Genomic DNA, 13,182 nt, shown 5'->3' with positions numbered 1-13,182 from the left:
AATAGGAATGAATAAAAACAATGCTCTTGATAGCAAAAGGAATAGTAAAAAAATAAGAAATAAAATAGTAATTAGCTATGAGAAAGAATAATAAGAATATATAATTAAAAGAGAAAAATAGTAAAAATAATAGTAATAAATATACATATATAATAGCAAAGAGTAAAAAATTGTTTAAGAATAATAAATTGCAATTTAAATTAAATTTTTTCTCATTTGATAGAGAAATATTAAGAAATTCTAAAAAAGAAAAAGAAATATTAAACAAATTAATATAATAAAAGTCTCATAGAAAGTAATGTAAATTTAGACACAAATGATACTATTAATATAGTTTACGAAATTTAAAGTTCTTCAAATATTAATATTAATTTTAGAACGAAAAATCATATCGATAATTAATGTGCAATAAGAAAGGAATCATTTGCATCTGCTTCAGTTCACGGCTCTTCGGTGTCGCTGGTATCTACCGCGAGCAGCCTTTACAGCTCGGCTGAAGAGAAGCAGGCTCATGAATTGAGAAAATTGCGTCGCGAACTGTTAGACGCTCAAGAGAAGGTGCACTCGTTAACCAGTCAACTTTCTACAAACGTGAGTATTACATATATTTATATGTAAATATATATACACATACATACACATATACATACAATTGCAATCTTATTTTTGTGTTGCTTGAATTTTATATACGGAGCTGTTAATATTCTCTAAACTCTACTCGTTATCTATTGCCGTGATTATTGCATCGGAACAAGCATGCGATGATTAGCACAAACCGATGTCGCTATAATTGCGGATAGCGACTAATTAACACGACCGGATCTATCATCGCCGCGAGCGGGACGCATGCAGTTAGTCGCATGGAAACAGAGCAAATTGGCGTGGATGATTAGTCGTAATTAATCGACAATTAGCGGACCTACAAGCCAGTATTCTCTAATGAACTTGGAAACCTCTGTTAACCTGTTGCGATGATCTATATGGTATGCGATTATCTATCTACTACGATTGCCAGCTTCCATATCAAGAATCTGCGCTTACAAGATTACATATGAAATACTTTATATTGACATAAAATAATTTATATATTATATGTCAAAAAGTACTTCAATTTTTTTAGATTTCATTTATCTTCTTTAACTTATCTCTTTTGCAAAAATTTTTATTTTTATTTGAAAAATGATTTAACGTGTAATTTTGCACCTTAATTAATTTAATAATTCATTTAATCCTTAATCTTAATTTTTCAATTTAATTTTAATTTAATTTCTTAAATATCACAATGCGAAAATATTGTTTGGAAATATTTATACTTACAAAAAACATTGAATATTAGTTTTTTTTTTAATATAAAATAACATATCTCTCTCCGATATCCAGTGAGTGAAAAAGTATCGATATTGAACAAAATGTTTCCATTTCGAAAAGCGCGCGTTTTGTCCCGCGGATGCACCTGCAGCCGACTGGCCGCGGGACCACGAAGATCTCGACTCGTCGACCAATAGGATAGAGCGTCGTTCGGGCCCCGTAGACCATCACCGAGTGCGCTTCACGCGCTCAGTTGGCGTCGCGCAGCGCTTGGCATCGCACGTGTTCGATTTTCGATTCGCATGGATCGATCGTGATCCGCGCGATCCGTCAATATTTTGCTCGCGATCGGAATCGGGAGTTGATAGTGCGATATGATTGTATCGAAGAGTATATCGTCGCTCAGTTTATATTAATTCAAGTGGATTATACTGAAACTTGGCGACTTGAATCTCTCACCGAACAAGTGGATTAGAAAAGAAAGTAATTGTGCAACGAGATCGTTGGTCTGGGTCTCTATCGATTCTCTCTCCAGATGCACATCCGATGCATCCGAATATCTTCTGATACGTTATCTATACGATGATTATTCACTGTCTATACGTTTGAGGACGTATTTATCTCGTTGTAGATTGGTAGCGTTTTAGAAATGTGTCAGAATATCGACAAGCGCGCGTATTATTTGGAGAATTACTTGTTTATATCGCAAGCTTGTAAAATATCAACTTGTTCAAATTTATTAATGATATTAATGATAAGAGATAACGATAACATTATATTAACGATAATACTATAAAAGTAAATCTTGCTTGATTGTATCAAGTAACTTGCTCTCTTGTTGAATTTAATCTTTCGATGGTAAGTTTTTATTTTCTATTAACTAATTTTGCGATAATAAAGTTTTACGAAAACAAATTACGGAAACAAACATTCATCAAACATAATCGATATGAAAAATTTTATTATTTATAAATCATACACATTGTTTTACTTTGCTTGTCAGAAATTAAGTTATATCGTGAATAACTTTCACTTAAATTGAAAGTTAAAGAATATAAATTAGAAAAATAAATCGAAACATTTTAGAGATACCTCTATATATCTAATAATTTAGCAGAATAAGTATGTGGTATTCAATTCTCGCTAACAGAACGCTAGATTTTCATTTCCTAGATTTCGTGTTACATCGGACTCACGGATTCGCGTTTATCTCGCCAGATATCGCGATCCTCTAAGTATGCCACATTTCTCTCGTGCGTTATCCGTACAACACAGTAACCTCTTTGCGATCCTCGATATATCGACAAAGCCCGTACGCGAGAAAATCGATTGCTACAAAAATTAAATTTAAAACATAAAACTCTCAAATCCTATCGCGTAACAAAAAAAAACACAAATTATACATCTTTTCTATAATTTATTTATTAGAAAAAAGAAAATTGATTGATTAGAAGACTTTGTTATAAATGCAAAGTTTTTTTACATTTTATCTTCTAATTAATCAACCAAACGATAGATTTTTAATTAATTAACCAATAGATGAAATAATTAGTTTGTAAACAAAAATAAAAATGAGGGTAATTTACAATTTTGCCCCATTACACTTTAATGTATTCAGGATCGTAATGTTGATAATGAGGAGAGCCCTCAGGTCGAGGTCGCAGGTTCGCGTTCATCGCACTCTCGGACGCGCGTATGCACATATATGGCAGAAATGGAGGGAATCCTAGGTCGTTCCTAGGAGTCGCGGATTTTTGCGCGGTCGCCGGCTGCATCGTGCATTCCCGAAGCGCACTCTCGGTCGCCTTTCTTCTCTTCTCTGTACATACGTCACTCCCTCAATCCCTGAAGAAATCTCGCGAGGATGTCGCACCCGTATATAGTTATTGACACCCTATATATGGCGGAGTGCGCTCTCAATGTAGACGCAGCCTGTGCATCCGAGAATGCACGCGGATGTGTGTGTAATATTTCTATATTACTTTTTATTTATATTATATTGCACTTATTAGCAATTGTCATATAATTACAGTTATTAACTCACGAGCTCAATTTAATTTAATTTAATATTACTCCGGTTTTTATATCGCACGCTCGTGAAGCGAGTAACTATTTATAATTGGTACACAAATAACGCTTTTAAATCGTATCGTAACGTAAAAAATTCTAAACGCAAAAATTCTCTATTCTACTTTAGAAAAATATTTTTCCATTTTATACGATATTCTAATTATGATTTTAAGATAAAATATTCCAATGTTAGCTTTATATTAGATTTTACATAACATCGGTGTAATATCGACAGCAGGGGAGCGAATTGCGAATAAATAATCACAGACCTCGTCATAGGAAGCCGATCGATCGAAACGGTTAATTGATTAGACTTGTGGAACTACCGCGTACCGATACACTATTCCCTCTTTCTTCGATTGGCGCCAGGGAGAGAAAGACAGAGAGAGTAGCACATACACGAGTCATAATACACGGACACACACGCATCTCTCGGCTAACACTCGGCTCCGCACTCTAATTGTACGTTTAATTGCTCGTAGAACATAAATCGCCGCGAAACGCTCGGCGGAGCGGAAAATCCACAGAGCTCATTCGCTCCGAAATGCGGCCCGAATCCGTTCCTTGCGATTCTTCTCCCGCCACTTTTCTCTCCTCTCACTACTCGATCGCTAATCGTCCAGATTTTTTGCCTCGAACCGGTGCTAATAGCGTCCTAAACAGAAAAGCTGCGAAGAAACGAGATTGTGATTATCTCCCGACTTATCGAGACAAAAAACGACGAGCCAGTCATTTTGCTGCATAAAGGTTTCGAACGATCGTAGCTTGTGAACTTTTAATTAATGTTTCCGACGTAAATTCCGCAAACTGTACAGTATTTTACAGATATAGAATTTTTTTAACTTTTCTCTCTTTTTTCTTCTTTTTAATGAATTTTTAATTAACAGGGAAAAACGAGAGATGAATTTTATTTTATTGTAGTAGTATTTAATTTTTAATTAAAAATTTTCCTATAGTGTTTGTACTTTTTTATATTGAGTGTCACAGATTGATAAAGTTTCACAATTTTAAGCTTACTATGCTTAAAAAAAATTTTTCTTATATTAAAGATGTATTAATTCACATTCTCTTTTCATTAAAACAATTTCGAGGATGATTATACGAGAACGTCATGAATTGAATATCATCGTTTCAATTAGACTTAGAGAAATTCAAGACTCTCTCCGGGAGCTGGGCAACAGGTAGTAAAATTTTGCAAAAAATTAATCGATCTATGCCTCGAGGAATTTGAAAAGATGATTGGCTCGTTTATGGAAATTTAAAGATACCATGTTTTACGATCACGAATCATGCGCTACAGCGTTCCGTTATCGTAAATTTTACAGCCTAATTTCTAATGATAGTCCATTCATGGTAGAGCGGATATTTATCGCATCCGATGAACAATCACGATCGATCGATCGTATTACCGAGATTTATAGCGAACAATCTTTTCATACGCTTTCATCGTTATACGCTATATGTAATTTATATTATCGCTTATATTTCCTGTGTTGGTAAAAATAAAAGCAGCATTATAATTATACTATTTAGCTTAAATTTATTTATTGTAAAAAAAATTTCAAAATTATAGACTCGGTAGTTTACATTTCCTGTAGCAACATGAATCTTGTTTTTTAAGAGCTTTATTTATTTATTTATTTGAAGCGGCACACATTTGCTTCATATTTGTGACCTACAGCGTAGAATCTTCAACTTGTCAGAATACTTTAAAAGATAGGATACTTTAGTGTCTGAGATTTTTGTGTGCCTTTGTAATCTAAACAAAGTAAACCCTCTTTTGGAGGGTTGACTAGGAAAATAATTTTAAACATATTTGTATACACTACTTTCTGCTTTCTCTTAATTAAGATTAAATTCCTCTTGAGTTGTCCCTAATAACTGTCATTGTAAATATATTTTTTCAAAGTTTGAATGATTTTTATTTAAAATAAAAATAATAATATAATAATAAACAATAACATGAATTAAAAACACAAATAATGCAATAATAAAAATCTTTTCATATTTGGCAAGATCTTAAATTAAATTTATTTGATTATTTATTTGATTTAGATCTTTAATCAAATTTATTTGATTTTATTTATTAATTTATCCGAATAAAACAAATTACAACTTTTATACGAAATTTAAAAGCCACAAAAGCTATTTTTAGAAGCAATCTTAAGATTGCTAGTTATAAATTCGCCCGCAAAAAAGAGAATGTCCCGTGGATCTTTTGCAAATATAATAGAACTTTGTCACTGAAAGTCAGTGCCAAAATACGCTTGGGAACAATATCCTTTGGGAACAATATTACAAATTCTCAGGGTGCTGGGGGGAGGAGGGAAGCTCCGTCTTTTCGACAAATCGTTGTGGCGAATTTACGAAAGCGATTAGTGAATGGAATATTCGGGAAAGGAAACAGCAACATAGAAGGATTCGACGCACGTCGTCGTCGTTGATCTTTGCGAGATATTGTAACGAAAGCAAAGAGCAAGAAGGACTGACAATACATGTGCCACGTTTCGTTCTTTTGTACGCGCGAGGGTCCAAATGTGTGTGCCCAAGATTTACGATCCCGTCATCTGACCCCGCGATTTCATGGCCGCAACAATCGATCCTGAAGCAAAGGATCCCTTGAATCATTCTCCGGGAGTATTAGCCTCCCCGATCAATGCCATGGTTTCTTAGAGCATCGATAAATTTTTCGCAATAATATACATGATGTCCGAAAAGAAAGACATTCGAATTTGACATTAAAAGTCAAGAAATCTTATTTTATGCACGTATAAATTTTACAATGTATACATAATTTACATTATTATTACTTGTCAATTTCATCTCGTATCTCTTTATATAAAACTATCTGCTATCATATATTATGGATTTTACAATTTTTCTATTTAATCGTTTAAAAAAAAGTTATCTTAAAAGATAATAAATATTACCCATGTAATGCACTTTTCAAAAAAACAATTGACAAAAAGAAACAGAACTTGTCGTATAAATCCCGACAATGATTCGCTGATCGTGATTTACAAGGAAGATTCACGAGTTGAGCTTTTACGAGCGACTAGGTTGTAAATGATTACGTCATTTCCGACCGTCCTTCGATATGTTTAGCATTACAACACCTTGACCATGTGGCGCAGAAACATCTTTCATTCAAATAGAATAATCGAATCTTAGAACCGCATAATTAAAAACAGAGATCGTCCGTGGTTGCTGCCCAGCCAACGGGAATATATCGATGGTTCAGATAATGCTACTCCTACATATATGTACATATTGTACATATGTAGATCCCATTAGATTCCAGCTTATACATATGACGATATTTTTTTTTTGTAATATTTCAGTAACCAGCGCATGCTTGCAATTAAACCACGTAATGCGAGTCTCTCCGCTTGTTGGCTTCATTACAACGCATCATTCATCACTCTTTCGAGACAGACATACTTACATTGTCACCAATGACATCGGAAATTATAGTAACGCGAAAGTAGGTGAACTAGGTTTTATTCGAACGAGTTTTCATTCAATGAAATTCAGTAGTGATTCTAAAAGCAAAAATTTAATTATATAATAAATATTAATTTCATAATAAATTTCTTAAATTCAAATTAATTTCGATCACTTGTTCGAGTTAATTCCTAAATAAAATATTAAAACAGTGACAAGACAGATTAATTATAAATGATACAAAAAGAAATGTTTCGATGTTTTGAGAATTGAGTAATGAAAGCTTATTTTTTAAATTTTCAAAATTTTAACTGGAAATTTAACTATAGGAGTATTAAAAAGGTAAAGTTTTCTCGATAAAATAAAAAAAAATTTCGATATTTTGAATGCGATATTCTATTAAATTGAAAGTTGCATTTTTATATACGCATCTAGAGAGACAATAATTTTTTTCCGTCTTCAAATTCAGTATACGCTATTTACGGATTTGTCATCTAATTAGTAGTTCTGGCGCGCATCAAATGCCTTTTTTTTCCACACTTTGCGTGACCGATGCACACGATGCATACATTATCATTAATTAATTTGTAATCTCTAACCGCGCCTATGCTGTAAAGCAGCATACTAATCAGAAATAGTAAATCAATTTCTATTTGTGTTATCGATACTCAAATAATTAAATTAGATTAAAAATATTAAATTATGTGAATTTGAATAAGTATACAAATGATATATATTATAATAAAAAAATATATTATTTAAATATTAACAAAGATATTAAAAGATTTAAATATTAATTAAACATTAACTGTTCAATATAATTAATAATCAATAAATTATTATGACAAATATAAATAATATAATGTTAAATATTAATAATGATTGACAATAAGTTTCTATATCGACGATATTTAGAACTTTCAGATAGTGAATCACATACATATATATTTCAAACGTGTCAAACTTTTCATGTCACTGCAGGAATTTAGATATCGAGCAGTTGCATAAATGAATTCCCCTATCAATGTATTATTATAATCGAGGACCACGGGGGGAAAGGGATTCATCTAACTTGCACGATTCGTGAACTTGGAACAAAAAACAGTATATCGGGAACACGCGTGGGAGTTCCGTTAATCCGCCGAGCAGTGAGTTTATTGGCGTAGCCACTCATAAATTGCAATTATTATTATCCTCGCGATCCTCTTGCGAAGTGATATCCAGCAGCAGTACTTCCTTCGTGTTTGTACAAAATTTTTACCCAATCCCTACGATTTTTCAGTTTTAAAAAAAGTGTTGCGTAAGTTTCGCTCTCACGACTGGCTTGTATGATTTAATTCGGATACTTGTTTTTGCATTTAATTGAATAAATATTCTGATATTTCAATGTTTTTTATCAGAATTGTAGGACTAATTTTTAAGAAGCAACTACTAATCTTTCAAGGACTTAATCAGGGTCCTACGTCATTGAATTACTCAATGGTTTGGCCCGGATCCTGTAGCCTCTCGATGAGTATATACATGAACTCGTCTTTTATCGGCGTCTTTTTTTCTCGTGCGGCAACGTTGAATTTCTTCAACATCTTCCAATCATGCTCTTTTCTTCGCGTTCAACTCGAAATCGGTATTGGCGTTGAATTAGTCTCGAGACTTTCCCCTTGATCTTACTTTTACATCCACGATGGCCAATCAGCCGATCAATTACGTGAAACTCAGATGGAGAATTCTCGCATTTTTCAGTTGCTTCGTTAGCGGAAGTGGATCCTATATGGATAGAAAAAGTTTTGAGGACATTTTTGTCTGACTAATCAAAGTCTCCGCTGAAAATATCTTCGTAAACAATTCGAGATCTTTGAATTTTCGATTTATTGCCACTTGGGATATTTTGATTTAAATTCAATCTAAAAATACTTAAACCTTTAAATTTAGATTTCTTTTTTTCTTCTAGAATTTGTAAACTCTGATATATATTTATGTATGTATGAGAAAATTTTTTACTCTGAGAAAATCTTTGGATTTTTAACACTTGAAATTTTTAAATTTGTATTATTACATCGAAATTTTATTAATAAAATATAAAATACAGAATCATATCAAATTATTAAGTTCAATGATTAAATGACGAAGAAATGTATATGGCAAACTTAAAAATTATTTTATTCGGAAAGATTATTAAAAATATTATTAAAAATGAAAAACTTTTTATATCAATTGACATAATTATTCTTTTTCAAACAACAAAAATATTTGAGAGATAATATTTTAATATTATATCTCTTTTTATATACAACAATGATCTATTATTATCGCTATTATTAATTACTTAAACAATGTAGTTTTAATATGATTTTTTATTTTCAATATTATTTTATGTCACTGATTTTATGAGAGAATCTATAAAAGCTGACAGAATTGCTGGCTCTCGAAGGGAAGACGAAAGGCGAAGATGCTTACAAAGATGAACATGCATTCAAGGCGGTCAGTTAAAGTTAACATTAAAAGGAGAGACAAAAGGCGAAACAACAGCGCGACTTTTAATAAGAGGGACTGCGGGATTGGCTGGGCAGTTGGCTCCAATCAAGCCTCGGGGTCTCTTCGTCTCCGCATCTATACCTTCAGGGCCTTTGGCCGTTCCTATGCATGTGTATGTGTGCATGTATACTAGCCTATGAATTAAATCCACGAGCATCACAATGAATCATTATTATATATCATCGTACTTATTGTTATCACTTCTAGTTTTCATGTTCGTCTTTATCTTTGTTCCTATTTCGGTTATGTTTCTGTACTTTTTCGTTTCATCATTTCGTTTCACATCTAATAGATTAAATTTCTTTAATTAAACCTATTAAAAACATTACATTCTATTTAATCTGTAATATGAGATTTAATTTAATTAAAGTAAATTTAATTTAATATTTTAATCTAATAAGAATATATTTTGTTATACAATCTAATATAAAAATATCAATCACACTAAATTAACATCTAAAAATTAACTCTAAAAATCAAGTCTAAAAATATAAATATTCTTATATACATTTTATGGTAACATTTTATGGATATGGAAATCTTTAATTGTTTTTTATTGATAAGAAAAAAATTTTATTATTAAAAATGTTTATGAATTTTATATTCTAGATAATAGTACAGTAAATAGTAGATAGTAGACATAGAGAGAATATATTAAATGCAAAAATGTGTATGTAATAGTCAGTACTATTAAATTTATAAAATTTTAAATCAATTTTTCTTTTATTAGTAAAAATATATTTTATAGTAAATAATATTTTTAGATACATATTTCTATATATTTGTGTGTATAACAAATTTGAAAATCACAAAAAGATTAATAAATGTCAGAACCTTTTGCGCGTCTCTTTTTCTAAGAATCGTGCAATAAAAATGCATCAAGATTTTCCCCGAAAAATACGTGAAACGCTTAGAGAAGCGAGATTATACTAAATAATGTAAAGTTCACATGATAAAAACACGCTTTGAGCCTACATCTGTATGCATAGCAGAATAAATATCATCATAGTGCAGACTCGTTTCGCTGATGACGTGCACTGATTTTGCATTCCATTCTGTTGAATCTGATTCTTTTAATCGCAAGCAACCTTGACTAGAAAATTCGATTTCTAGAAAAAAGGAAAAAAGACACAGGAGCATCGCAATCTTGTCAAGTTAAATCATCGATCGATTGGTAGAGACTTCCTTGAAAAATAAGTAGTATTAATCGTCGCTACGACACGATTGCGTCACACACAAGTAATTTGTCATGCAAATTTCACATTGAAATTTAATAGGCGCAGTGTATTATCTCAAGATTGTCTCGTTGATAGTGAATTATGATCAATTTATAGACTTGAAGATCTGAATTATATATTCCTTAAGTGCCTTGATCTTTTCGTCTCTTCGCAAACTTATTTTTTTACTTTTGTTATTTTATTCTACTTTATTTTAGTTTGGTTTCTACCTCACTTTAACTTTCTTTATTCCTTTTTTTATTTGTTCCACCTTGTGTTACTCTTTATATCAAAGAATTCTGTCATACTTTTCTTATGTAATATATTTTAATTTTTCAGTAAATTATAAATGAAAGATTACATAATTCTTTAACGTATTTTAATTGAGTTTATTTTAGACAACTCCTTCTCAGAGCGTATTCTCGCACCATTGTAATCACTTCGATACGGCTAAAGGCGTAACTTTTCGATCACGCGTTATATCGATCATCAGCTGAAAAAGCGGAAGACGACAGACAGGATAGCAAGTTTTTTTGCGCGAATTTCGATTCGATATTCCAATCTGCTCGGCGCATCGAGATATCGTAATCTCTCATCTATTTGCAATTTCTTGCTGCTTTAAGCAGTAATATTGCTCGTATATTTTGCGTTCAGTGACACACCCCGTGATTTATGAAGGTTGTTTTATTTCACGGACTGCCGTAGAACGATGTTGTCTCTTTGCCGCGTTATGTAAGGTTGAGTCGCATTTCTCGCGAGATACGTCGCAATTATCTTGCTCAAACGATGCGAAATCGCGCGTTAATGATATACTCCGCACGTCTACTCCGCTCTATTTGCCACTGATAATAAAGCTATGATAAAATATATACGCGATACTCGAGATGACTAACACAAAGGAAATAACTGTTCTGTAATAACATGGAAGCCACAACGTGGTTGCAACACTCACACAATGTATAATAGTTACAAATTATAAATAAAATCATTATTAATATTCTACTGGTAGTAAAATTTGACTGGACACTTATCACGTTTTAAATATTTTTTACATGTAATTAATCGAAATTTATTATATAATTATTATATATTTAAACACATATATATAATAGCGAACAATATTATAATTTTAAAACTACTATTTTAAACGTTTTTAACTTGTAACGAGAAACAAATATATTTGTTTTTTAGTTACGTAATTTTTGATTTATGCATTTACACAGGATTAATCAAAGTAAAGAACTCTTCGCCTCTCTCTCGAGTCTGAGAAGTGCAGCGACCCTGTACGGGTGGACTTATCTGATGCAGATGTCCTGGCGCACTTGGGCAATTAATGCGTGTGTACGCTCTCCTTGTCATGTGCTCCGAAAGTAAATTGCAGACTTTTTCGGTGCGCGCGTGTCGAGAGCGAGAGATGATTACGTTTCAACGCAGGAGTCTGTAATCATTTCGTTGAAACTCCTGCGCGTCAGATGGGTCGACGTCCTTTTCGCGAGTTTGTAATTATTGTACACAGGCTGTGTCGCCGTGCTTTCTTACACGTGTGTAATATGTCTCTCGTTCATATGCGAGAAAGACTTTTAAATGTTTATTAATAAACATTTTAACGAAAGAAGGAATTAACCGAGACAAGCAGACGAGGAAGGTGTCGCGATCTCAAAGGATATTAATATTTATGAGGCTCCGCTCTCCCTCTTCCACTTTGCAGGCACTAAGAAGAGAGATACGTGATGTTACTCGCGAGGAGCAAGTGCACCTGCGTCACGCGTGTGCGTGCGGTATGCGTATGCATTTGTACGCGCGTGTGCACGTGGAGACAAAGCCACGGACGTCATTTTACGAGTGGGTTCACCGAGGAGAGAGGGACAAAGCGAAGGGGAGGAAACTTCCTTCAAACATTGTATGCGCGACGTGCGTGTCCGACTTTTATTTGCCTTTAACGATCACCATCTTGGATTCGTCCGTGTGCCCTTTTCTCTATCTCCTTTTTTTTCATCATATTCTTTCAAACACAAAATTATAAATCCGTTATTATGAATCTATTTGTAAAGTATACAGAAAATTTCCACCAAATCTCTCTCTCTTTTCCCGAATCAAAATTACGAAATTCCTGGAAATAGCATTCTCGCTCATCTAATGAGATCTGAGATCATCCAGCTCCAATCTACATCCCGGAAGCTGTGTTCTCGAGAGGTTACTGCAGACTCGCAATAAAATCGAGCGTAAAACCGTAAAGGCGAAGCGAGATGGAGAGTGCAAAACAAGAAGAGAAAAAAAGGGGAGAGATGGTAGGGAGAGGGAAGATTTAATAATTGCTAATTATCGGATGACGAAAGATCCAGCAATGACTGGACTATTTTATCTGCGATTCTTTACGCGAGTCGCACAAGATTTCTCGCATCATAAATACATCAATGCGATCTTTCAATTCGGCTCGCGTAGATACACTTATATCTGTAGAACTTCTGATATAAGATCTCTCGATAAACGATCTGTGATTTAATTTAAAAACCATAATAATAATTACATGCCGTGTCATAAAAAAATATATCATTTCCCAGATGATATTTCTGTTTCGCTCTTTTTCCGCGTTCTAATTTCGCATGGCACG

General features: G+C 33.0%; 1 protein-coding gene across 7 annotated transcripts in view; it reads left to right on the top strand.

Moving 5' to 3' along the window:
- Sick (sickie) overlaps positions 1–13,182 on the top strand; it is a 163,995-nt gene that overhangs the window by 131,968 nt on the left and 18,845 nt on the right. For all 7 annotated transcript variants that reach the window (XM_083091298.1, XM_083091278.1, XM_083091271.1 and 4 more), the window contains one exon: positions 440–591. In XM_083091298.1, the coding sequence (XP_082947424.1) occupies positions 440–591 (152 nt within the window). The remainder of the gene's footprint in view (positions 1–439; positions 592–13,182) is intronic.

This window comes from Camponotus vicinus, unplaced genomic scaffold (genome assembly GCF_025532165.1).
Source record: "Camponotus vicinus isolate PSW18456_S1 unplaced genomic scaffold, iyCamVici1.0 SCAF_1, whole genome shotgun sequence".
NCBI lineage: Eukaryota > Metazoa > Arthropoda > Insecta > Hymenoptera > Formicidae > Camponotus > Camponotus vicinus.
Note: the sequence above shows the minus strand (reverse complement) of the source record. Positions and strands in the feature narration are given on the sequence as shown.